Below are 25786 nucleotides of genomic sequence, written 5' to 3' on the forward strand. Positions count from 1 at the left end.
CGCTTAAATCCCATAAGTCAAAACTAGACCGCTTCTTTCTTTTTTCTTTAGAGCTTGTGGTCAGTGAAAGTCTTAACTTCCTCCGCATCTTTGTTTCTGCGAGAATGTTGAAAGTTTTACTAAGCTACTAATGGCGTTATGAGCCCTACACATGACTTTATATTAGTAAAAAACTATTTTGTTTTGCCAGCGCCGCTGTTCTGCTATCAATAATGAATATTCATGAAGGTTCTTGCATAATAAAGCTGCTGTATGTATTAGCCTAGCTTCAAGCTAGCTAACTGTTCATTAATATTCTAATTTTAGGCAGTTGTACGCGTGTGCGAGATGATTTCCCGCCCTGTGCTGCCTTCATATGCTCCACGTAAGCTCCTACTTCTACTACTTCTCATGTCGTAAACAACAGGTTGTGCATTCAAGTGCTTTTGGTCAGAAATTGGCAGAATGAAGAGGAGAAAATGCACCCAAGGCATGCAACAGATTCTTTTTTTTTTTATTAAAGTAGTGAAAACAAAAATGGCTGCCACGGGTTTAAAATAGTACAACAAAGAGTGGAATTACAACACACAGCAATACTTATTATTTGCAAAGAATGTCAAACAATAACATACCGTAACAAAATACATACATTTTACCATCAATTGTTGACACGGCTTCCATGCTCTCCGCATCCTAAACGTCAAATCAATGGAAAATATAGAAAACATCAACTTTGCTAGCTGTATTTACCACTTGTTGGGTCGATTATATGCGCTCAAGTCGTAGTTTCAATATTTCCGACAGCACACGAAAGCAGCGAAATCCGGAATCTTTGCGCTAACCAATAGGAAGCGGCCTAGCGTGTCACATGACTAGGGCTTCGCGGGTGGGGGCGGAAGTGGAAACACTCGGCTGTGTCGCTTCCTCCCACCCCCCCACCTTCACTCTGTGCTGCTACACCGACTGGAGCTGGTAGGATGGAACTCTGCTGATCTAACTTTTCACCAGGGCCTCGTTTTCGCTTTTCTATCTGTTTGCAAACTGTTTACTCTGTCTGCATGATTCCTCTGACGTCCTTCTGGGGTTGTTTGCCTTGTTTGAGCTTTGTTTTGCTTTTCTCCCATCTTTAAACCTCACTTGATAGTGAAAGATGTGGTAGTTTTGTACTGATGCACTATTCATTGTCTCACAAGTAAGAAAGATGCATATGTGTACTGTGTAGAGTTTCTAAGAGGGTTAGTTTCTCTGAGAGGCAAACTGTTGTGTGCTTGGACTCCAGATTTTAAACAGTGGAAGTCAACTTTTTCCAAAATGTCTAAACTCCTCAGGTGCTGTTGAGGCCCCCCCAGAGTCTCCACGAATCAGCCCTACAGACGAGCCATGGATCCCAGTGGAGTCGGCGAGGGGCCCGGACCGGGCAGAAGACCCTCCAACCCCAGCCCCAGCCCCAACCCCACCCTGGGGACACCCACGGGAGCCAAGGGCGGTCAGAGGCCCCACGTCAAGATCACTCCCTTCCACGGCTCGCCCATCGCCAGCAACGGCGGGTTTCCACGCAACAAGCGGCCAGCAGCGGCGGCCGGGAGGGCCCACACGTCTCCCCGAGGTCTGTTCTCGGAAACACCTGGAAGCTCGCCTGTCGCCACTGCTGGGAGCTCGGAGGAACAGACTCTCAGTTCAGCCTCCCTGCATCCCACACCAGTAGGAAAGGCCAAGGCTATGAGCAAGACTGCCCTAAGTCCTCCTGTTCTCAAGGTAATCTTTTATAATAGGGTTAGACCCGTGTGGGTTTTGGAAGGCCGATTTGACCAGGTTCAATCAGTGTTTTCCCCCCAGAATTGTATTCTTGCCAGGGTGGAAAAGCCTCTGAAACAGCATTAGAACATTATAGGACACTCAAACTCTTATTATAGCCAGGATAATAATAGCCCCTTTTCCCATTAAGGAACTTAGTGGAAGCCCAGGAACGAATAATGATAGAATCAAATAATTAATGAATAATGATAAAACATATTGATGAAAACTTGTGTGGAATCAGATCAGAATGTCTCACTAGAATCAATTAAAGGTTTCCAATAGACAACCAGTGTAGTAGTCAGTCTAACCCTACTTCATACCAATTACAGTGCGTATTGATTTAATGACTGGATTGTAATTGCCTTCCTTTTGTAATATATTAATTAAAACCGCCATAAAGAATGACCTGGTCTTCTTCCCCCCCCCTTCCAAAGCCCGTGGGCAGGAAGGCAGCCAAGTCGAGTTCGGCAGACGCACCGAAGTCCGAACCGCCTTCTCCTCATGCTGCAAAGCTTCCTCCGAGCCAGAACGGCAAAGGCAGGAGGGCCGTCTCCACCAAGCCTCGGCCAGGTGGGTCGCTCTCACGGCGCTTTCAGTTGCAGACTGTATTAGATTGGATGAAACTTTAATGATCCCTGAGGGCAAACTGGGTCGGTGCAACAGCAGCAGAGAGGACATGGATACGAACAGAGCAAATACAGAGCAGTGATGACAATACAACAAGCAATTACAACAAGAGAACATGTTGAAAACAGCATCTTCATTGACAGATTTACAGGTTAGAAACGGATGTGCATCGTTGGCTGTTCACATTATCAGGTATAAAGAGGGAAGAACCTATGAACAGAAATGCGTGTAGACATGAAAATGTGCATTGTAAGCTCTTCACGTTATCAGAAATCACCAATGGAGGGAACTTAAGTACAGAAATGTATCCAAATTTGTATTGTCAGCTCTTCACATGATCAAAATAGAGCATATAAATATAGAAATTTGTCCGCTATATACAGAGATATGTACAGATGTGTATTTTTGTTATTTATAATGTTTATTATTAATACATTTCCACTTCAAAATGTCAACTGTTTAAAGGAGAATTGGTGTCATTTCGAGTTCTAGTTGTTTTTCATGCTGTACAAGAATGAATGGCAGCAAATGGCTTCTTCTGAAGGGAGGAAAATGAACCCTGATATCTCCGACTGTGTGCAGACAGCAGCAGGAAGAATGGAAAGGAGAGGTGCAGCCTAGACCACTGGCATAAAAAAAACACTGGTATTATCCTTTATCTTACCTTACTCAATGTGCTTTTCCCAAGCTGTGAAGAGGAAGAAGAGGAAGATGGGGATGTACAACTTGGTCCCGAAGAAGAGGGCCAAGGTTCTGAAAGAGAAGCAGGAGAAAGTAAGTCCGTCCCTTTACTCCTCCATCTCAGACTTCCTACCAGTCACCTTTCAATGACTCAGAAGAGCAAATGAATGCCTCAAACAACATGTTCAGCCATCAGGAGATGTTTCATTTAAAGTACATTTACATGTACATGTACATTTATCTTGCGCCCTTACCTACAGGGTGTCTGAAAAGTCAGGAGTCATAGGGATCAGTAACAGCATATATTTTTAGCTGTGACCACCAGCTAGTATAAGTCACTCTGTCAGTCTGTCATCGACATGTCACTTTAAAAGATAGCATTTTCCCACTGAGATACTAAGAAAAACATTACATCACACACCAAAATGAATCTTTTAGTTTGATAACATCGATTGATGTTGCACCCCATCAAGAATAGGCCCAAATAACAGATCATTGGCATATTCTGATATTTGTCACTGAAGAATAATCTTCATCTATAGAGTGAATGAATGAATGAATAAAATTTATTTTTGTGTCTTGTCTTACGACCCATCCCTTACGGGATTTTAAGACACCAAAAACATAATTAAATACAATCACTTCCCAGTAAACAATAGCTGCACGGCAAACATAGCTTCCAAAAAGATAGATCAAGGAAATAATACTAAAATACTTGTAGATTTAAAGATCCCATGCTTTCTCTAGGTAGACGGCAAATGCGAATAACTTGTGTTCAAAGAGCCATTTGATATGTCAGAGTTAGTGGAGACAAGATTACTATCTGCGTAAACCACAACGAACAACAAAATCTTCAAATCGAGAAATTAAGTTCTGGAAAAAGTATGAAATTTTGAAGTTGAAACTTTGTAGGAACCCTGGGATTTGGGTTTGAATCCCACTTCCGACAACCAACTGTGATACTTGTTTAGAGTGACTTACAATGACTGAGCAGGTAGGGGTTCAATGTCACGCTAAAGGACATTTCAAAACAGACATATGTAGGCTATAGCAGGGTTCGAAGTTCAAACCTATGTATATGTATTTAAATTCTCTCCATCTTCTCCGATTAGAAAGAGGACCCGGTCACCAGTGTGGAGACAAACCGAGCCGCGGCAGACCTAAAACCAGCGATCCCAGTAGAGACTCTGAAGGCCACGGAGCCGACGGCCGTCAGGAATGAAACCACGACGGCGGCGGAGCTGGAGGAAGGCAGCCATGTCGAATACACCGAGCTGGCCTTGGACTGTCTAGACCTGAAAGCCCAGGAAGAGCTGCTGTCGCCTGCCCTCTCAGGTGCCTGATGGATCTGACAGCATCTCACACATGTATACTAGGATAGTTTCCTGCTTTGAACTGTAACTAAATATTGGGATGTGTGTGTGTGAAGGTTTACTGGCGGACTCTGAAGCGGGAGAAACAGACCTGGCTGAGGAGTTGCCACTGTGCTGTTGTCGTATGGAGACTCCTAACACTGGAGGCAGCATCTCCACGCCGGATCAGACCTGCATGGCCACGGAGAGCGTGGATGGAGTGGTAAGCCTGGCCTGGGTTAGTGCTAGGGTTAGACCAGTATCTCGGTTTGGCGATATCCAAAACTGAGATATCAGCCAGTCAGTGTCATCCACCTGTGATATGATGGAAGTTCTTGACCAGAGGAATCATTCCAGTGTGGTGTGGCAGGATTTTACTCAAAAGTCTGTAAAAGCTGCAGTGAAACCTGCCTCACCCTGCCTTGCCATGGCAATCAGTGAGACTTTGCTGCCCCATAGCATATAATGACCATAATAAATATATGATAAGGTGCTGATAAGGTTGTTGATCAATACCAATGACTCAGTGATTACTTGGCCAGCTGCTGAGAGTTCAATTTCTTTTCAAAGCTCACTTTTCCACTTGCCAGTGACTTGTGTAAGTGGAAATAAGTTCTAGTGATGTCGTTGCAATACCTACTGGTCGCCAATAGAGGTTGATAGAAGTCATAGGTTACTTTAAGGAGCTGCTAATCTAGAAGAACTTCATTAGTAAACTAAAACCTGGTTCAGAGGCTTTTCCATCCTACCCGGAATAGTCAGGGAATAAATAATTATATGGGAAACAATGAATCCTTGTAATTTTTTGGGCATGAAAATGGTCAAATTTAAAAACATTGAATATCAGCGCAAAATACCAGCGATTTAATTCCAAAAATATCAGCATTGGCCTTCAAAAACCTGTATTGATCGAGCCCTAGTTTCTCCATAGGAGCTAATTTCTAAATATCCCAAGGGATAGTTTCATCGTTTTTCCACTTGTTTCTCTCCACAGGTGAGTCGTTGCCAGCGTCGAGTGATGAAGCAGGAGATGATGCGGCCCTCCAACACCGTCCACCTCCTGGTCCTGTGCGAGGACCACCGGGCCGGCATGGTCAAGCACCAGTGCTGCCCCGGCTGCGGCCTCTTCTGCAGGGCGGTGAGTGGAGGCAAATCACACACACGCAGTAGGCATAATATAGAGCTGTTCAAAAACCCACATGGGTCGAACCCTAATGTGAGGGTTTCCCGGTCTCTCCCGCAGGGCTCCTTCATGGAGTGTCGGCCGTACGGCAGCATCTCCCACCGGTTCCACCGCGGCTGCGCCTCCATCTTGAAGGATCGCAGGTTTTGCCCCCACTGCGGGGAGGACGCCAGCGGGGCCAAGGAGGTCATGGTGTCCAAGCCCGATCAGCCGCCCTCCGTCCCCAGATCGGAGCCCGGGCCGGCTCTACCGGCCGGACCCGCTGTGCCCGCCCTGCCGTCTGCACCCGCCACGCCCGCTGTTCCACAGATACTCAGGGCGAAGAAGACCAGCGAGCCGCAGAGGACCAGAGACGACAGCCCCAACATGTAACACAGACATGCTGCTGTTTAGCTTATCTCATCATCATTTCTCTGTCCCGCTACATAATGCTGCATTCGTCATATGGGAAAGATGGTAGATACGACTTCCTACAAGAAAATACTGTTCTCCTCAGCTTTCAGATTGTAAATACTACAGAAAATACTGTTCACTCAGCTTTCAGGTGTTAAATACTACAGAAAATACTGTTCACTCAGCTTTCAGGTGTTAAATACTACAGAAAATACTGTTCACCTCAGCTTTCAGATTGTAAATACTACAGAAAATACTGTTCACCTCAGCTTTCAGGTGGTAAATACTACAGAAAATACTGTTCACCTCAGCTTTCAGGTGGTAAATACTATAGAAAATACTGTTCACCTCAGTGTTCAGATGGTAAATACTACAGAAAATACTGTTCACTCAGCTTTCACATGGTATATACTATACATGGTATATACAATACTTGGGAACTAGTGGACTCTCTTTTAAAATATCATGGCAGGACACAACTACTTGCTGGATTTTTGGTTTATTGTTGACACTCCAGAGTTTGTTTTGTTTTATCATCACTAACTTCATGTGTGTTGAGTGTGAAAAAGATGATCAGGGCAACCAAAGTCTACAGACAACTACAATCATGTACAATGATGTGAAACAATGGGTTTAAACCCATTTGAAATGAGTGAACACTTCAAAGTGGATGTTTTGAATCAAGGTGTTCCAACAGTTATTCCCATATGACATGAATGCAGCAGCGTAGTTTATTTACCTTTGTCAAATATTCAGAAGGAATCATTCAGGTTCATTATACGTTTTTATCTGTTTCTACATGAGAGTTCTGTTCAAATTTCTGTTACACTGATCCTAATCATATCTACATCCACATTTTAAGCTTTTAGCTGAGTTATCCAGAGCAGTTTATAATTAATGCAGCAATAGAGTAAGCTTAATTTCCAAAGATCACAGACATCACAAACCACCGATAGTAGGGTGTTACATGACTGCAACATAGTTAATTTGCTAATGTCCAATAGTCAAATCCTGTCTGAGAAATTCCTGTCTGCTGTCTTGCTGAAGGTTGAAGGGAGACGCTCTGAGTGCTGCAGATCGACTGCCTAAAGAGTCACTGGAGAGCATTCTGATGGCACTGGATGATGAAAAGTAAGGCTGCTCACGCAATCGTTTGGCATCAGTTTGCAAAAATTGCAGCGTGGGATCAGAGTTTGCACTTTGATAAAAACAACTTCTTATTCTTTTTAGCTTGAAACCAAAAAAAGTGAAGTACCCCACCAAGCAGCTGTACATCTCTGCAAAACAAGGAGAGCTCCAGAAGGTTATTCATCTTTTAGGTAACGAAAGCATGACTCAGCATTTTTTGGGTGGGATTGGGACCCCTAACTCTGGCTATATCTCTCAAGGTGTAATACACACCGCAGGCCATAACACACACCAACTGCCAAACCTCTGTGTATTGCAGTGGATGGCAAAGACCCCAACTTCTTGATGGAGGGACAAAACAAGCGCACCCCTCTGCATGCGGCAGCCGCTGAGGGCCACCAGGAGATCTGCCACATGCTGGTCCAGGTATGGAGATCCTGATCCCGCAATAGATGCTGTAGCTCAGATCTGTGCTTCATTCAGTTTGGCAGGTCCAGTGTTAGAAGTAGTGGCTCATTATAGTTCTCTCAATCATCAATCAATCATATAGACAGTATACAATAGCTATAAAACGTAGTCACCCCTGTTTGACTTTTTGTGCATTTTCTTGTGCTACAAAATTAGTTCAAAATACATTTATTTGGGATTTGAGATCTAAAAACTACAAATTACTCTTGTCTAGTGTGAAATGTGAAAGTATATAAAATTGTAAAAATAAAAGTATTACTCATTTGGGGTATATTGTCTCACTGGAAAAAATATTTCCTAACATAGATTATTCATTCTTCATCTTTAGGTAATAGTGAGAAATACATACTTTTTTGTTTCCGAATTGCTCTAATTTGACTTTTCTTGGTAGGAAGTCTTACCCCAGGTTCCTTCAATATATCATTGGGAGTGTGTAGTGTGTATTCATAATGTGGAATACCTGTCACCCATGGAGTTAATGCATTTGATTCCAGTGTCTGGGCTTTCAAATGAAAAATAAAACTAAACTTAATAAAACTTGAAATCTAAATCTAGTGTTTTAAATGACTGCAAATGCCTGTGTGTGTGTGTGTGTGTGTGTGTGTGTGTGTGTGTGTGTGTGTGTGTGTGTGTGTGTGTGTGTGTGTGTGTGTGTGTGTAGGCCGGCGCCAACCTGGACACGTTTGATGAGGAGCAGCGAACGCCGCTGATGGCTGCCTGTGAAAACAGCCATCTGGATACAGTGAAGTACCTGCTCAGAGCCGGGGCAGCTGTCAGCCACAAGGTTGGCCAGGAGATAAAACACCCTAATGAATACATCTGTCAGTGTTACCTGTCATATCAGCCCAACGCGGGCTTTTGTCTGAAAAACTGATGTGAATTTTGCTTCTCCATCCACGGTTCAATAAAATCCCATTCTATTAACCACAGCCACAGAGCTCAATGCTTTTGTGCTACTATTTTTAAAGTCACAATGAAATGGAAAAACGACTTTTTCGTCTATCTTGTTAGCTAATTCTCCACATCCTAATATACACCTTAGTTACTTCATCGCGTACCAGTAGACATCCTGGTGGCTAATTTTATTCATTTAGAAGAATCTGGAATTTGTGAAGCTCAAGATTAGGAGCAAAGCATTTTGAACACTTTTGAACATTCCCTGTCCGCGCCAAATTATGGAAGCAAGACGCCGTCAAAAATGCAATTTCCTTGTGACTTTTAACAGTAACGGAGGTAGAGTGTGACGTTGTTCAATGTGAATCATGTTGTCATCCCAGGATATCAAGGGTTCCACCTGTCTGCATCTGGCAGCTAAACTGGGACATTATGATATAGTCCATCATCTGCTCGCCAAGGCATCCAAATACATCAACTGTCAGGTACACACGCATACCCGCTCACCTGCTAACCGCTGCTTCACTAACTGACTATGTTCATTTATCAGGTGCTAATGCTGAGTTCCATCAAGTAAATATGGACAGCTGAGAGATTTTCTTTGCCCAACTTAAAGTACTGTTCCCCATGCCACAGCTAATGTTACGATATTTGGCAACGTTAGCTAGCTAGTTAGCATAGAACGTTAGCAGCTGTAAGTGCATTTCAAATGTATATTTTGAACCGTTTACCTGGTCATGTATTAAACAAAGTGTATTTTGAGCATTATAACATGTTAAAGTAATGCTGTGTAGTGTTTACAGTGTATGCCACCATATTGATGTTGATGCTAACTGCATCTTGTAAACCTCTAGGTTGAGAAACCTTGCCTTAGCATTTCGACTTGAATGGGCGTTCCACTGCATTTTCTGGCATCTCTGGAACGCAGCATTAAATCAATGATGTGTGACTGACCTAACTCCCTAAATGTCCAATGTAGACCTAGTGAATGTAAATGAAGGATCAAGCATGGCTCCATTGTGCCGTTTCCCAGCTAGACAAAGGCATTAAGGTGCTCAACTTAGAAAAAGAGAAAGAGAAAAAGAAAGAAAAAAAAAGAAGACTTAAATCATTTCTGAGGTGGACGATATTGACTGGCTGCTATTTGTTTTTTGGCTTCTTCTTTTTCTTTTGGAGTATTGAAAACCATGAAGTACAGTAAGCTTTTACTTAAAGTTGAAATAATTGAATCTGTGTGCAAAAAGCATGCTAAGCTCTAAGCGCTGTAAGGAATGTGCCACACCGCATCTTTTCCATCCAAAGTAATGCAAACGGAAGCTACTGCTGTCGGGAGAGATTCCTGGTTAAAATGCAGCCTTACTGAAAGTCAAGGAATTGTACAAATGGGTCACTTTACAGGAATATAGAGTGTATTTTCCAGTTTGTTTCACACATTCATTGCATTAGATGGTTTTCAGCCCAACTGGAGTGGAAACCAGAGTGAAAAACATCATTAACAAGACTTTCTAGATTTAAGTTCTTTTTTGATATGAATGTAACCAGGCTCAGTAGGGGATTCTCAGCATGAAGCTTTGCATCAGTTGTGTGTGTGTGTGTGTGTGTGTGTGTGTGTGTGTGTGTGTTCCTCTGCGCAGGACGACGGCGGATGGACTCCGATCACCTGGGCCATCGAGTACAAGCACAAGGAGCTGGTACATGTGCTGTTAGCCAGAGGAGCTGATGTTAACATCAGAGACAAGGTCAGTGCCGGAGACGCGCTGTTCACTGTACTACACACACACTTTCACACACACAACCCCATAACACGCACACACACACACACGCGTCTGTTTTCACACCCCATACAGGGCCGCAGCCCGTCGAGGTCGACCCGCTGACAAGTGTGATCTCATGGGATGCATAATATTTTTTTTGTACCTCACCTCTCAACTGAGTGAAAATTTAAGTACAGTGTGTGTGTGTGTGTGTGTGTGTGTGTGTGTGTGTGTGTGTGTGTCTGTCTGGGAGGGGGGGGGGTTGCTATAACACCCTGAGCAAGGAAAGAAGTAGCCCTCACTTTTACTTGATTAAATATGATTAGAGATACTTATAACTATGGCAGACTTTACTAATTGCATCATTTTATGCAGTTTGCTATTCGGTAATTATGTCACAATACCATCTATTGTCCTGAATGTAAATCAGTTTGCAAAGGCCAACGCTGAAAACATAATGTACATCAGCATATAACATATAAAACAACATTAATCAGCTTACAAACTTCACAGTATTGATATCAGTTCTTTTATTGATCAGAGAAGAGATAGAGTGCCTTGGACTATTTTTTGAGATTCCCTTTTGATGACCTTTCTATGCATATTCTATGGAGCCCAATTTTTGTTGTTTCCTCCTGAATTGACACCCACTTTCCAAAGAGCACCTATCCTTCCCACACTGCAGCGCTCCTCACCTTCTGTATTTGCTTTAAATTGGTTTCCAGGAAGAGAACGTTTGCCTCCACTGGGCGGCGCTGTCGGGCTGCGACGACGTGGCCCAGGCGCTGCTGGAGGCCCGGTGCGACCTCGGTGCCGCCAACGTCCACGGAGACTCGCCGCTTCACGTCGCCGCCAGAGAGAACCAGCTGGAGTGCGTGATGTGAGTCTGCAGTCTAGCAACACGGTTAACTTGGGTTAGACCGATATAGCAGATCTGATCCACCTCTGATATGATGGATATGATGCAGTTTGTTTGTATGTGTTTGTTGGATAATTGATCAGTATTACACCAGTTGGCTATCTTGACCTGAATTGATTCAAAAGCAGCATTTTCTTCCTCTTCCACTCTTCCTCCTCCTCCTCCTCCTCCTCTTCATCCCGAGTTTCAATGGAGAGTTTAATGTCCCATGGTCAAGAATAAAATTCCGGGGGAAACACTGATACATTTTTGGCATGAAAATGATAAAATTTGAAGATACTGAATATCAGCGCAGAATATCAGCTATAGGCATTGGTTGATCCTTATACTCAATGTTCCATGTGGATCCACCTAGATTGGTGCTGAAGACATCAGTCTAGTGTATTGTTAAGCTTGCACTATTGTCATTGTTGTTATCCTTAGACATTATTTATCCGTTCATGTCACAAAAATTGCATTGCATAATGGTGTAAATATATGGTATAGACAAGGTAGCATAAGCATACCACAAATAAGTTGTCTGTGTACGGGACCACATGACATTTATATTGACATTTTTATGCAGTTAGTTGACACCAGAGTGACTTACAATGAGTGTGACAGTAGAATAAGCTTCCTTCCTTCAGTCGATCACCAAAAATGACAAGGAAGGTGCTATTAGTAATATTACTGTCTCCGTATGGTGATCATCGAAGAACAAAGTGCTAGGAAAAGAAATGGAGTAAGAGCTAAGGAGGGAGACCATATCATGAAAACTCCCTTAGATGAACCTGACTCGCGGCCTAATCCCCAGACTTTCTAACCTCAGCGCCGTCCGTGTCCCCCGGCAGGTTGTTTCTGTCTCGAGGAGCTGACGTCAACCAGAGGAACAGGGAGGGAGAAACCGCTCTGGACTGCTGCGTCTACGCCTCAAAGGTCTGGACGGCGCTCAACACCAACAAGAAGCTGACCGACGCCAGGAGAGGCAGGGATTGCCACGGAGAACGAGTCCTGAGCAGGTAGACGGAGGGGATGAATTCAAAAATGCATTGTGATCAAGCGAAAAACAAGGCTGTTTTCAGGTTTCCCACCTGTCATGGAATTTCTGGAATATCACGGAATCTAGAGAGGTGTATTCCAGACATGGAAAGTCAGGGAATTTGCTAATTTCTCTGGGGAAGTCAGGGAGTATAAAAGAATTTTACAAATGGGTCGCTTTACAGGAATACAGCAGAATGTGTTTTCCAGCTTGTTTCACACATGAATTGCATCAGATGGTTTCCAGCCCAACTGGAGTGGAAACCAGACTGAAGAACATTAACAAACCAGGAAGAAAGAACATTTTTAGGTCATGGTAGTGTATGGTGTGTTTTCTTAATTCCTTGACATTTTGGACAATAGAGGTTTTCACCCAACAGTGTTTTCAATACTTTTATGTGTGATATGCATTTCTATGGGTATTTTACGGTCATAATTCTAAACTTTAATCTCAGAACTCAAATACATTTTTCACATGTGGCCCTAATCCTCTTCCGTAGTATTTACTTCTTTTAACCAAAAATATTCAAATCAAATTAAAAAAAATATGCTTCCTTCTCCCTAGGGACATCTCTCGAGGGTACGAGGCGGTTCCTATAACCTGCGTTAACGCCGTCGACGGCGAGCCCTGCCCAGAAAACTTCAAATACATCCCAGACAGCTGCGTCACCTCCCCGCTCAACATAGACAAGGACATCACCCACTTACAGGTCAGACTCCACCGCGCTCCCTTCACTCCAAAACTGTCTAGTCTAGTCTAGTCTTGTTTCTAGTTTGAAAATTATGCCGTCATAATACTGTAATGTTATGTTCTTTGGATAAAAGCGCTCCACCAAATGCCGTATGTTACCTCTCTTATGACAATGCGCTGTTTGTTCATGATGGTCCCCCTCTCTCATTCAGCACTGTGCCTGTACAGACGACTGCTCATCCAGCACTTGCATGTGTGGTCAGCTCAGTCTGCGCTGTTGGTATGACAACGTAAGTTAACACACACACACACACACATACATATATATCACAAAATGTATCTTCAGTTTTCATTTGAATGAATTGTCATTTCACCAAAAGAAGCAAATGGGACCAGCAGTAATGTTGGTTTTATTTTCTTATGTTGTATTACATTACTTCATTTCCAGTTGGTCACAGTAAGTTTGATCCACATGCATGTCCACTCTTGGATGAATACAGAACAGAGTTAATACAACATACCAGACATGTTTTGTTTATCACATTAACTAAAAAATATAATTAGACTTCATGTACCTTAACAATTCATTTCTTGTTGTCCTTTCTTATATTTCCCATTTATAGTTTCAGAACTAGTTTCCAGATCTAGTTTTGCTGGCTTTGTTTCTTTATTCTGATTATTTTTAAACCGGTAATAAATCTAGTTCCAGGTGTCATTAAAAATGTCTTAAATGTAGCTTTCTGAAAGCTGCAGATACCCTGAGTAAAGAGAAAGGATGTCCTGTTTTTATCTGTCATAGCATACGGTAACTTTCTTCTTCTTGTGTGTGCAGGAGGGTCGACTGCCACTGGACTTCTGCCAGCGGGAGCCTCCGGTACTGTTTGAGTGTAACCATGCCTGCTCCTGCTGGAGGACCTGCAGGAACCGAGTGGTCCAGAACGGACTGAGGTGAGTCCATAGTCCCATAAAACCATAGTCACTCAGAAAAATTGTTTCTATTTGCAAAGTTTACGCATTTCAATTGTATGACAAATTCCCGCTAAATTGGATTAAGTTGCGCTAACTTCAAAGTATTATCATTTGTGGAACTGACTCAAATAGGACTAAAATACATTGACTGAATGAATTCCAATGGATGCAGTTTATACTCATGATGCCAATACATTTCAAATGTGTTAATTTCATTAGTGCCTTAATGACAAATAAAATAATTGAACACTATGTTATCGGATCAAATAGATCCAATTGCATTTGAACACTTTAAACAATTTTAGTTCATTTTATCCATTTCAGTCTCATTGATGGTAAACTGATACGACATAAGAAAGCCACAGCCTCAGACGTTCCCCTGAAATGACCTGCTGCTGTCAGCTGCCAGGTTAGCTGGAGTAATGGCTGTTGCGCGGTTGTTGTTGTTTGTTTCAGAGCCCGCCTGCAGCTCTACAGGACGCAGAAGATGGGCTGGGGAGTGCGGGCGATGCAGGATATTCCTCAAGGAGCGTTCATTTGCGAGTGAGGACGGCCTCTCCTAAAAGAAACAACCTGAATGTAATGTTTTGCGTCATGAAATATTGAACGGCAGCCGAGCTCTGAGCTTTCCTCTAACCCCGTGCTTCCACAGGTATGTTGGGGAGATCATAACGGATGGAGAGGCCGACAAAAGGGAGAACGACTCGTTCCTCTTCACCCTTGACAATAAGGTGATTTAATTAGTCTGCATGAATGTTTATTGATTTAGTGATTTTTTGGGCAAATAGGGTCTCAATTAGTGGGAATGAGACGCTCTTCTCTGTTTCAACCCCACTTTGTGATTGAGGCTGGTAAGATGGCTGGATTTTTACATAAAAAAAAACTTGCCTAGTCAAACTTGTCTGATGCAATAACATCAATGACATAGGCCTATGACACTGCAAAAAACATCACAGTAATAGTGATTCAGCGCCTGTGCATTCACTTTGTGGTCACGAGGTGGCGCTGCAGAGTTGCTCAGCCACACACTGGGCAAGAACGCATTGGATTGGCTTTCCTCTGTCAGCATTATTCATGGTTTTATGAATTTTGATTGATTCTTTTTATTTATTTACAGATAGCCAGACACATCCATTCATACCTATGGTAACACAGATAGACAGACACTCCCATTCATATCTATGGTAACGCAGATAGACTGACACTCCCATTCATACCTATGGACAATTTAGAATCTCCAGTCTACCTGACTATGGGAGGAAACCCAGGAGAACATGGGGAGAACATGCAAACTCCACACAAAAAGGACCCAATAGATGCCTAAAATGTAAATGTAACTTGTAGTTCTGATCTCTCCTGACTGCTCAGTCCACTAACTGTGTGTTTGATCTGCAGGTAGGCGATGTGCACTGCATCGACGCGCGGCTTTTCGGCAACGTCGGCCGCTTCATCAACCACCTGTGCGAGCCCAACCTGCTGGCCGTGCGGGTGTTCACCATGCACCAGGACCTGCGCTTCCCCCGGATAGCCTTCTTCTCCAGCAGGCCCGTCAAAGCTGGAGACCAGATAGGGTGAGTGGTGGAAAACCGACATTAACAGGGTCTTAAAGACTCGCAGAGACCATAAGGAACGTTTTTAGCCGTAGAAAATGTTAACGGACGAGTGAACTCTATCTGAATGACCAACCAGATGACGTCTCTTCCTCTTTATTCCGCTGCCAGGTTTGACTACGGCGATCACTACTGGAGGATCAAGAGCAAGCACTTCAGCTGCCAGTGCGGCTCTCCAAAGTGCCGCCACGCATCTGCTAACAGATAGATGCAGAACTCACTGATGACTGTTCTAGCACTCCCCCTCCCTGTCTCCACACACACACACACACACACACACACACACACACTTATGAACTCGCTCACAGATAATAGCAGCGCTTTGATTGAGCAACCACCATCAGATATTCAGATATTCACTCTTAAGATAAGTTATTTGTCAGTACTGATTGATCTATGTTGATCTTCCAATCCAATTTTGTGAAGCAAGGAACGGAAGCCATCTACAGCTGAAAAATGTTACATTCTGCCATCTACCAGTACAGGATCTAATTTATTTATACACTTAGCAACTGAAAGAATGCATTAGGTCATTTTACCATCCGAACCGCACTGCAGCCTGCCTTGAACCAAGGAAAATGAACAGCAGCCATTGGTATTGACCGATTTTTAAAGAGTGAAAACACAGTGATCAGAATTGGCTCAATCAGAGAATTTTAACAGATCATTTTAACCCTCATGGACTCTCACTGTAATAATGCAAAGTGTCACGTTAGTGGATTAATGAACTGAAATCATGTTTTTGGTAGACTGTGTTCTGTTTTATGAACCTCCTTTTTGAAAAATGAACTCAAATTGTCCTTTGTGGCAAACTCCACCCACTGATTAATTAAACAAACCAGAAACTACTGATTTCTCTAATGCTTTTTGACCCAGGTCTGTTTAGCACAGGGGTTCTCAACGTTTTTATGTCACAGACCCCCAAATAGACATGGACCTCCAATTAATAAGATTTTGTCCCAGGGACCCATATGAGGAGATTTTAGCTGTTTAGATTTAGCATTGGGCTGTAGAACTGTCTTGACTGTATGTGGAGAGGTAATAGTGGTCAGACTGAAACCTTACATCACAATAGTCATTTGTTAATTGGGATAATTTCTAGTGAAATAAATGATAGTAAACTGTTCCCCATTTTGCTGGGGACCCCTGGAATCTCCTCAAGAACCCCTGGAACTCCCTCAAGAACCCCTGAAATCCCCACACAGACCCCTGGAACCTCCTCAAGAACCCCTGGAACTCCCTCAAGAACCCCTGAAACCCCCTCAAAGACCCCTGGAACCTGCTCAAGAACATCTGGAACTCCATCAAGAACCCCTGGAACTCCCTCAAGAACCCCTGAAACCCCCTCAAAGACCCCTGGAACCTGCTCAAGAACCCCTGGAACCCCCTCAAGAACCCCTGGAACTCCACCAATAACCCCTGGAACTCCCTCAAGAACCCCTGGAACTCCACCAATAACCCCTGGAACTCCCTCAAGAACCCCTGGAACTCCTCAAGAACTCAAGAATTTGTTATTAATTAAAAAAGAAAACAGAAAAAAAAGCTTTAAGTACTTTTGATAACACTGTGCATAGTCAAGTATTTTTTATTTGTTCTCCCTGAAATGGCGTCCATTTACATTTCTTTTCATATTCTATTCGTCCTTGCCGTTTCCTATTAAACTATTACTAGTATTTGCTGGGCCAACAACCCAATTTCCCTGCGGGGCTCATTAAAGTTTCATCTAATCTTATCTAAAAAGAAACGTTGCAACAGATGTGCGTCAACAGAGACTCTGATTTTGAAATGCTTGAACGAAAGCCCGGTTTGTTTTATTGTGGCTATTTTGATACTTATATTGCCTATCACACCCCGCACCCACCCATTTGGTATATCCTTAGTTATGTTCTATTTTCGTTGTTGTATCGTATTACTATTTGCTGTTGCAACGACACCAAGTCGCGTTAAATAAAACGTTGCAGCCCTTTCGTAAATAGCGTTTTACTTTGAAAAGTGTGTTCGGCCGTCCTGTTGTTCCGGCTAGCTTGACACTGGTGTGGTTCTCCTCCCTGTTGCTATGGGAACAGGGCCGGTCCAGGTGGAGCCACTGGCTGGCGTCTCCTGGGTCACGTGGGGTCTCTCCATAAGGAGCAGTGGAGAAAGTGGTTTCATTAGACATTTACATTAACGGTGATTCAACGGACGAAACTTGTGTAGCCCTGCAGTTTCCTCGCTCAAGTGAATTAAAAACAACTGACCGAGACCGAAAAAAAAAACCCCAACAAGACTCATTTAACGTTCAAACCGCAACGGTTAAAACGAGTCTAGGCGGAGGGGAACATGCACTGAAACGATGCATCAGTTGTTTTTGGATCTTATAGACGAGAAAATGTATTTTGAAGCCACACTTTCGCGATTCGCGAGGTTACCTCTGCGCAGTCTTGTATGTTAAACTGACTGGGGGCTTTTCAAGGGTTTTGGTAAAGGCATGGACTTGTAGCGGCAGTACATTATATACCAGAAGATAGGAGCAGTCAGCCGGAGGAGGAACACCCATGGAAAATGATGCATCATGGAATCTGAAAATATAAACTTTGAGCAACATTTCCATGTCGGGGAAATTGAAAGCATGGGAAGCCAGAGCGAGGAAGAGATAACAGACTGACGTTGATGAAGAAGAGACCCTCTTCTCTCTTGATGGTGTTGTGAATGTTTGACTCTTATTCTCTTGGACGTTACACACACCTAAAGGAACTGGTGGCCGGGACGACTGTGTGTGTTGTGATGCTTCTTCTCCATCTCTTCTCTGCTGTCAGTTTTGGTTTCTCCAGCAAGATCCGCGCTATCCGAGAATGGCTCGCTTTGAAGACGAACTGTCCAGCCGGTATGGAGGCGGCTGTCCTGCGGGCCCGGCCAGAGGGGCCAGCCGGCAGACGGTGCCTCCGGGGGGCCAGAGGATGTACAAGCAGACGATGGCCCAGAGAGCCAGGACCATGGCCATTTACAACCCCATTCCCGTCAAACAGAGCTGCCTCACCGTCAACCGCTCTCTGTTCATCTTCAGCGAGGATAATATCATACGGAAATATGCCAAAAAGATCACCGAATGGCCATATCCTTACAGTCCACCAGTCTACAGTCTAGCCCCTATACGTGCCGTTCTATCACGTATGGTGAGACCGCCACGCCGAACTCCATTCAAAATCTAGCCGTTTATTGTTGTCTTGCTTACCGGCAAAGGTTCATACCCAGGACAACATGACTTAAGATCTTTTACGAATCATTAGAAGGCACACTTAATTTCGGCATACATGCAATACATAAAGAAGCAATTATTTAAGTGCAATTTAAACTTTTATATTGGTTCGCCTGTTGTTACCTCAATCTTCGTCCGCCAAAATATACCGTGGATGGCGACAGCGAGCAGCCTAAACCACTTGTAAATTTAAGATTTTATTGTGATTAAGAACTCATTGGTCGATATTCTATAGGCCGAAATTACTAGTAGCTCTTCATATTTCAGAAAAGCTCTTAAGCCATGTGCTACGAGGTATTTACGTTTGTCAGTAACAAGGTGACAATAAAGTGCCAGATGTTTTTTTACAGAGTTCCGCGTGACGTTTTCGCTTTACAAGAGAGAACGGCTGGGATTAATCGTCGCCTAAAGGTAGAGCCGTTGGGCAGAATGTATAACATGTTGCGTGTGTTTCAGTGCACTGTTTGACTTAATGTCGAGATAATTTAAAGTTGTTTTAAGTCGTCAAGTTTTTTCATGTCCAGGATCCCTACATACATATACACCCCCATTTGATATAGGTTTTATCCCAGGAATCCTAATCTGAGAGGATTGTTGTTGTCTGTCTCTACAGCAGGTGCACAGATTGAAACCACTGATTAGAATAGTCATCATGCATTCTCTCCTTGTGCTAATTTACAGTAAATGCAGGAATGCTGAAAGTAAACTAATCCTCATTTTTGCTGGGGATTCTCTGGAACCCAGATACCATATGAAAGCCACTGCCATAGCAAATGCTGTCAGGATGGTGGCCCTCCTATGCAGTCTGTAGCTTGCACAGAGAACAGGATTAGTTTCAAAGTTGATTTATGGACTTTATGTTGCCAACACCTTTCGCTTTGTTTTGGAAGGCCGCTGTCTGACTCACATTTGTCTGAAATCCTCTTTTCTTGTGCTTTCAAGTGTATTTTGCATCTTTTTTTCTGAAGCCTTGTCTTCAGGAGGGTGCTGTCCATGGTGCTGAACTCTCAGCAAACAGCAGGCTGGCGGCAATCTGCATGGGTGTGACACCAAACAAACAAGCCATAACAATAAAATGCAGGGGGATGCATGTTTAAAATGACTCACTGGCACCTTTTGATTTGATTCGGCTTGCATTACGTGATTATGTGACAGTGGATGCCACTTGTTGAGTTTTGTGTATTGACTCACCAGCAAAATGTTTTGCAGATGTGCAGATTTGGATATTTTTTTGAGGAAAAGTCAGTGGTGAAACACTGTTTCTCAGTTAATGAGTGCGCAAGGTGTTGCAATTAATTCACATTAAATTGTGTAATGGCTTCCATTACTTAAGTAACTGGTTGGTTACCCCCAGTGCTGAGCAAACATTTATCATGCATTGACGTAGCAGTGCATTACTAAGCCTTTTATCCCGATGCAGAGCAATCATGGCAACACTGCAGAATGATCCATTATGGCCCCGAGCAGCTGGAGGCCAGCGGCTGTAGTCCATTGGCCAGCTCGCTCTCCTGAGGTCTTCCTCCTCCTTGCAGAGCTCACACAGCCCCTGAGGGGAGCCTGGGGTGGTAGCGCTAATAAACAACAGCGGTGCACTGCAGGGAGAGCAGCTACCCAATAATCTTTGCAGATACATGTACAGTTTCTTGAAATTGTCAGAGCCACTCCTCTTGCTCAGTACTGCAAAATTGCTATCTATTGTTAAGGGGAGTCCCAGCAGGCTTTTGACTGTGGCAGATTTAGTGATTACTGCTGTATTTGTATCACTCTTAAAGGAAGAATCCACCCTGGGATACTCTTACAGTTAGATGTCATCAATCTGCGATGCTCAGAGCATTCCAGGAGTTATTTTGTGATGAAGTGCTATAATTTGCTTTTTTGGTGACCCACTTTCCCTCCACCTGCCTCATCTACTTCTACTTCAGTTAGTGATTTCCTACGTTTTTACAGAATGCCTAGAGAAGTGGTTCCTTTCAATCAAAGGTGGGCATATGGCCGTATAAATTTAACTAGCCAGCTAACTAGTTTGTGAACACTGGGGCGTGTCTGTGATTGTGGCCGAGCCCCTTACTCAAAACACAACATGCCCTGTGGCTGCATTGCATTCTGGTCTCTCTCCTGCTCCTGTGGGTGGAGAAATTGGTCTCTCTCCTCTTCTACGATGGATTTCTCCCTGTATGATAGTTGAACGTCTCTTGGTGCAAAATGGCAGCTCTAGAAAGAAGCCCTCGCTCTTTGATTCTGAGGTACTGACACCAAATCCTGACGTTTACCGCTGATGTTTTAAAACTCCATTGTAGCTGTGCTGGAAATATCTCAATGTGACATCACCAATTACCTGACAGTGTTAGTGTTTTAGGTTGGATTTTGTCTTTATATATTCCCCATGCTTTGTTGAAGTGGTCTAACGGTGTGGTTGTGTTTGCATATGTAGCAATGTATGCATTCCTTTTCCCACAAGTCTTCCTTAACAGTCTCACTCCATTTGAGTACATGATCCTGGCCACCATCATAGCCAACTGCATTGTGCTGGCTTTGGAGCAACACCTACCTGCCTGTGACAAGACGCCCATGTCAGAGCGCTTGGTAAGTTTGTTTGAGTAGTTATTTACAAGGCAGAGGAAGTTTCATGACCATAGGGCTTTTAAATATCATTTGTCAATCTGAAACCAAAGCTATTTTCCCTACATTCCTGAAAAGTTTTTTAGAAATGCAGGATTTTGAACAGACAGCAGGAAAACATTTCTTTTTTTTTTACCCAATGGCAGAGCAGATCCGTCCTCCACAGTTGCTGCGGGTTAAGCAGAACCCCCACAGAGCCGCCTCTGATCCCCCTGTGTATCATCACCTCAGGTTCCCCCGTCCCCTCCCCCCTCCACCCAGCTCTGTTGTTAAATCCTTCCATTAAAGAGGCAAGTGCTGTGAAGCCCCTCCATCCAATCAAAAAGCTAGTAGGGCCGTTTTTAAGAATGAAATGTCACTCCCTGAGGCAAGGAGCCTCCCAGCTGCCCATTTCCATTGATCCGCTCTCTCAGACGGGCAGAAGCGCCGTCTGACACATCGCTGTGTTCATGATGATGTGAAGCGATCAGATGTGTCATCACGACTAGGCTTGGACGATATCCCAAAATGTAATATGGTGATACTGTCCCGCCAAAATATCACGATATACGATATTATTGCGGGTTTTTTTTGTTTTTTCAGCTTTTTTTTTTTCAGCAATTTTATTTTATTTCTTCCAAATTACATCAAATTTCTAGGCTATAATAATAATATTATTAACAGCCTAGAAATTTGATCTTACTATTCAAGCATTGGAGGAAACAATGGTCATTTGGTGTAATTTGCTCATTCCTGCTATTTCCAGAAAAACGGGCTGATTGTGGAAAAGGGAACCCACTTGAATTAAAAACACAAAAATGTTCACTTCAAGTATGATTATTTTTGTTTTTTTACTATCCTACCACTAATAGATTGCACAGATGACACAGATGTTTATATAGCATTTATTTCTTTACTTATGTAGGACTTGAAGCTTATTCTATAAGACATAAAAGCATTAGCTCAGTACCTAGAACCTAAATTAGAAATTGCTTGATGGCTTCATCTAATCCAAGTCCAAATCAAATTTTATTTCAATTTTATTTTATTTCACATTTCATACAACAATGTAATCCAATGTGCTTTACAAACATGGTTATAACAGTTCAGAGGCATGAAAAAGAAAGCGAATAACAGAAACAAGATAAAGTGACACAACAAGAAAAGTAATATTTAAAAAGTTAAAAGGTGTCTGTCTTCTTTTTCTTAGTTAAAACTTACTTGAAATTGATGAACTTCATTTTTGGATTGAAGCTGTTCTGAAGCTTTTCTGTGTTTCCCCCAGAATTGTATTCTTGCATCATGGGACATTAAAACTCTCCACAGAAAGCCAGACTAATGAAACTCTTTTAGGTCAGCTCTTTAAGGCAGGGTGAGGCAAGCTTTTACACACTGACATCCATGAAGCTGTTGAGTAACATCACATCCTCACCTCCATCATATAGGCTGACAACATTGACTGGCCAATATATAATATTTTTATTGAAAGGCCAGTGTATCGTAAACTGATCTATCTGTCTAACGGATGTGAGTCTGTGATTTCTCTCTTCTCTGTCCCAACAGGATGACACAGAGCCCTACTTTATTGGAATATTTTGCTTTGAGGCCGGCATCAAGATCATCGCCCTGGGCTTTGCCTTTCACAAAGGCTCCTACCTGCGTAATGGCTGGAATGTAATGGACTTTGTGGTGGTCCTAACGGGGTGAGTAGCGCCAGCCTAATGGTTAATACAGCTGCTAACTGACAGCGCTGATGGTCAGCGCCGATTAATGAGGGGAGAACAAAGCTAATGCGTGTGTGTGCATGAGCGTGTGTGTGTGTGTTGTGTTTCTAATGATGAAGACGCAGTAGAGCCGAGCCATTCCAGATGGCAATGTGTTCTCACCCTGTCTGAATAAACGGAGTCTTGATAAGGTGGTATTGTCTGTGTTAGATATGTGCAGGGAAGCAACAAGGAAACCATTTTGTACACATTTTGCAACAGGGAAAACGTACTGGCATCATGCTGATTTCCACATAGCATAGTGATGACTTTACTGTGCTGTGTATCATGTGCCATGTGTATCGAGGCTTATGCCATAGCAATGCAATAGCAAATTAAAATTGTTACTAAACCAATTCTATAGAGGAATAGGAGAGGGTCCTGTGGAGTGGGATGAGAAAACCAGTGAGGTGGTGTTGGTAGCGGGGGTGGGAGGGTGTGGAGACGGAGAGAGGATGGGAGTCGGGGGTTGGAAGGGGAGGGAGGGGGTGGGGGGGTTAGTGACGAGGATGCTGTTACGCTGGAGAAAGTCCCTGGGTAGTTTGCCGGCAGCGCCAGGGGAACGGCCTCCGCTACCTAATGGCTCAGAGATTTATTTGGCCCATCTATTGGGGCTTACGTCAGAAAGAAAGCTCATCGCAATAAACAGAGCCTCCTCCACCGCCACCAACCCCCACCCTCCCACCCCACCCACTAGGAAGTCACTGGGAGTCACAAACCTTTGTCGTTCCTGCTGGCTGAGAGAGAAGGGGAAGCAGGCGGTGGGAAATGTAATAAGTGGAATGAGTCTGGTTTTGCTGGAATGGTTGGAGAGTGTGGTGTGTATGTTGTATGTGTGTGTGCATGTATGCAGCATCTGATCCGCAGCATGTTGATGGGTGGAGGTGAGGCTTCTCGACAGGTTGTCAGAGCCTGTGTGCGCTTGCAGCCGGAGCCTCCTCTTCCAGTGTGTGTGTGTGTGTGTGTGTGTGTGTGTGTGGATGGGAGCGGCCCATGCAGGCAGGCGGGCCTGATTGAATTGGGGCTGAGCAGGCTGACATGATAACCATAATTGAAGGGCCGGGGCGGTGGATGGAGGGGGGTGCCATTACTGCGGCGGTCTGGACATCTTATCACTGCCGCGCTACACTGACGGATTGAGCCGTGTCGTCAGCCCCGGCCCGGGCCAGATACCGGATCGCTAGTACGGGCTGGAAGACACGCATACACACTTAGTCATGCATGTGCACACACCCCCACACACACTAAATACGCACAACAAATCACTGCCCCGTGATGTGGCCATTTCCTGCAGGATGTGCTGTGTAGAAACCCATTGCAATTAGTCATTAGCAATGACTCATTGATTATCAGCATGGACCTCAGTTATATGGATGACAGGGAGGTGGAACACAGCATCACTGTCAGCTACCTGTTTGTTTGTAATATGGCATCAGAGTTTCCCTTACCATTGAATAGGTGGGTGGGTCACCCTGCCTTATAGGAAAGATCCCTCCTCAGGTTGTCTTGCACTGTTAGATGTCATCAATCCATGATGTTCAGTGCATTCAGGAGTTATTTTGTGATCAAGTTTTGTAATTTACTTTTTTTGGTGTACCCACTTTCCCACAACCTGCTTCGTCTACTTCTACTTCAGTTAGTGATTTCCTACGTTTTTAAGAATGATTTTCGACAAGCCACAGAGAGAGAGTTCATGAACTTGTCGCATTCAGCTGTAGGTTGTACAGTAGAGAGAGCAATGGCGAACGAGAGATATCCACTCTCGAAAAAGTGAGACCCAAGCATTGCATTCTGGTGTACTGAGGCTACTGTTGGTGGAGACATTGGTATCTCTGCCTCTTCTGCGTTGGATTTCTTTGATTTTGAGGGACTGACACCAAAGGCTGACGTTTACCGTTGCTGCTTTAGATTGCTGAAACATTTTCTGCTATCAAACTCCATTGTAGCTGCTGGAAATACATCTAGGCTATAATAATAATATTATTAACGGAAAAAAATGGAAAAACATGTTACATCGTCTAAGTTTGCCCACTTATCCACAGGAATAAGAAAAATACACCACCAAACAACACAAAGGACTCTGAAATGCACGATACTTCACCAATAGCTGTAGTGTTAAAGTGTTTTAGGGTGGATTTGTGATTTAAGGAGCTGCTAACCCACCTAAAAGAATTTCATTAGTATGGATTTCAGTGGAGAGTTTTAGTGTCCCATGATGGTTTAAATGCTGTTTCAGAGGCTTTTCCTCCCTGACAAGAATAACATTCTAGGGGAAACACTGATGGACTGATGGACAGAATATAGGGCTAAATGTGTGAGGCAGTTCAGGGTGTGTCTCGTTCTAACGCCATTACCGCTAAGAACATGCCATCAATTGATCCCGGCGCACATCGCACACGTGTAGGGTCTCGGGACATGGGGCCCGGGTCATCTTTCACGGGCTGCTAATCAGATCTGGTGGGCCGTGTGAATGAAAGAGCTCGGATTTAGGTCCCGCAGGCCGGGCCAGACCTCTAGCATGTTCCAATAAGACGTAGGGAGTTGCTAATAAGAGCATATATCTGCCTCCCCGCGCTCCCACCCAGATCAATAGCGTATTGAACCGAACGCACAGGGAATAGATTCACTTCAGCGCTCCTCTTTATAGCTGGCTGGATCAAAGCAGCAGCAAGGGCTGGATCTCTGCAGCGGCTCGCTCCTATAGCCAGCCCCCCACACACACATGAAG

General features: G+C 43.7%; 2 protein-coding genes across 2 annotated transcripts in view; both read left to right on the forward strand.

Moving 5' to 3' along the window:
- The first annotated feature begins 1359 nt into the window (after positions 1–1359).
- Positions 1360–16276, forward strand: ehmt1a (euchromatic histone-lysine N-methyltransferase 1a). Its single transcript, XM_071902054.2, has 22 exons — positions 1360–1734; positions 2211–2346; positions 3092–3177; positions 4197–4419; positions 4514–4659; positions 5431–5574; positions 5680–5987; positions 7060–7143; positions 7243–7331; positions 7460–7566; positions 8270–8392; positions 8886–8987; positions 10137–10241; positions 10982–11136; positions 12006–12173; positions 12758–12902; positions 13096–13173; positions 13716–13831; positions 14309–14395; positions 14505–14583; positions 15248–15423; positions 15574–16276. Exons 1-22 carry the CDS (start codon positions 1360–1362, stop codon positions 15668–15670), a joined length of 3129 nt encoding a protein of 1042 aa, XP_071758155.2. The 3' UTR covers positions 15671–16276.
- A 2017-nt stretch (positions 16277–18293) lies between these two features.
- Positions 18294–25786, forward strand: part of cacna1ba (calcium channel, voltage-dependent, N type, alpha 1B subunit, a) — a 135193-nt gene continuing 127700 nt past the window's right edge. The window contains 3 exon segments of the mRNA XM_078285198.1: positions 18294–18553; positions 21175–21280; positions 22859–22998. Coding sequence (XP_078141324.1) covers positions 18294–18553; positions 21175–21280; positions 22859–22998 — 506 coding nt within the window.

The sequence above is a fragment of the Centroberyx gerrardi genome, chromosome 8 (genome assembly GCF_048128805.1).
Source record: "Centroberyx gerrardi isolate f3 chromosome 8, fCenGer3.hap1.cur.20231027, whole genome shotgun sequence".
Taxonomy (NCBI): domain Eukaryota; kingdom Metazoa; phylum Chordata; class Actinopteri; order Beryciformes; family Berycidae; genus Centroberyx; species Centroberyx gerrardi.

Excerpts from the sequence above, each read along its gene's own strand:
- ehmt1a (XM_071902054.2), top strand. The coding sequence starts at position 1,360 with ATGGATCCCAGTGGAGTCGGCGAGGGGCCCGGACCGGGCAGAAGACCC. Across the intron at positions 7,567-8,269 it reads TCTGCCACATGCTGGTCCAG|GCCGGCGCCAACCTGGACAC; the intron begins GTATGGAGATCC and ends GTGTGTGTGTAG. Across the intron at positions 15,424-15,573 it reads AAAGCTGGAGACCAGATAGG|GTTTGACTACGGCGATCACT; the intron begins GTGAGTGGTGGA and ends TTCCGCTGCCAG.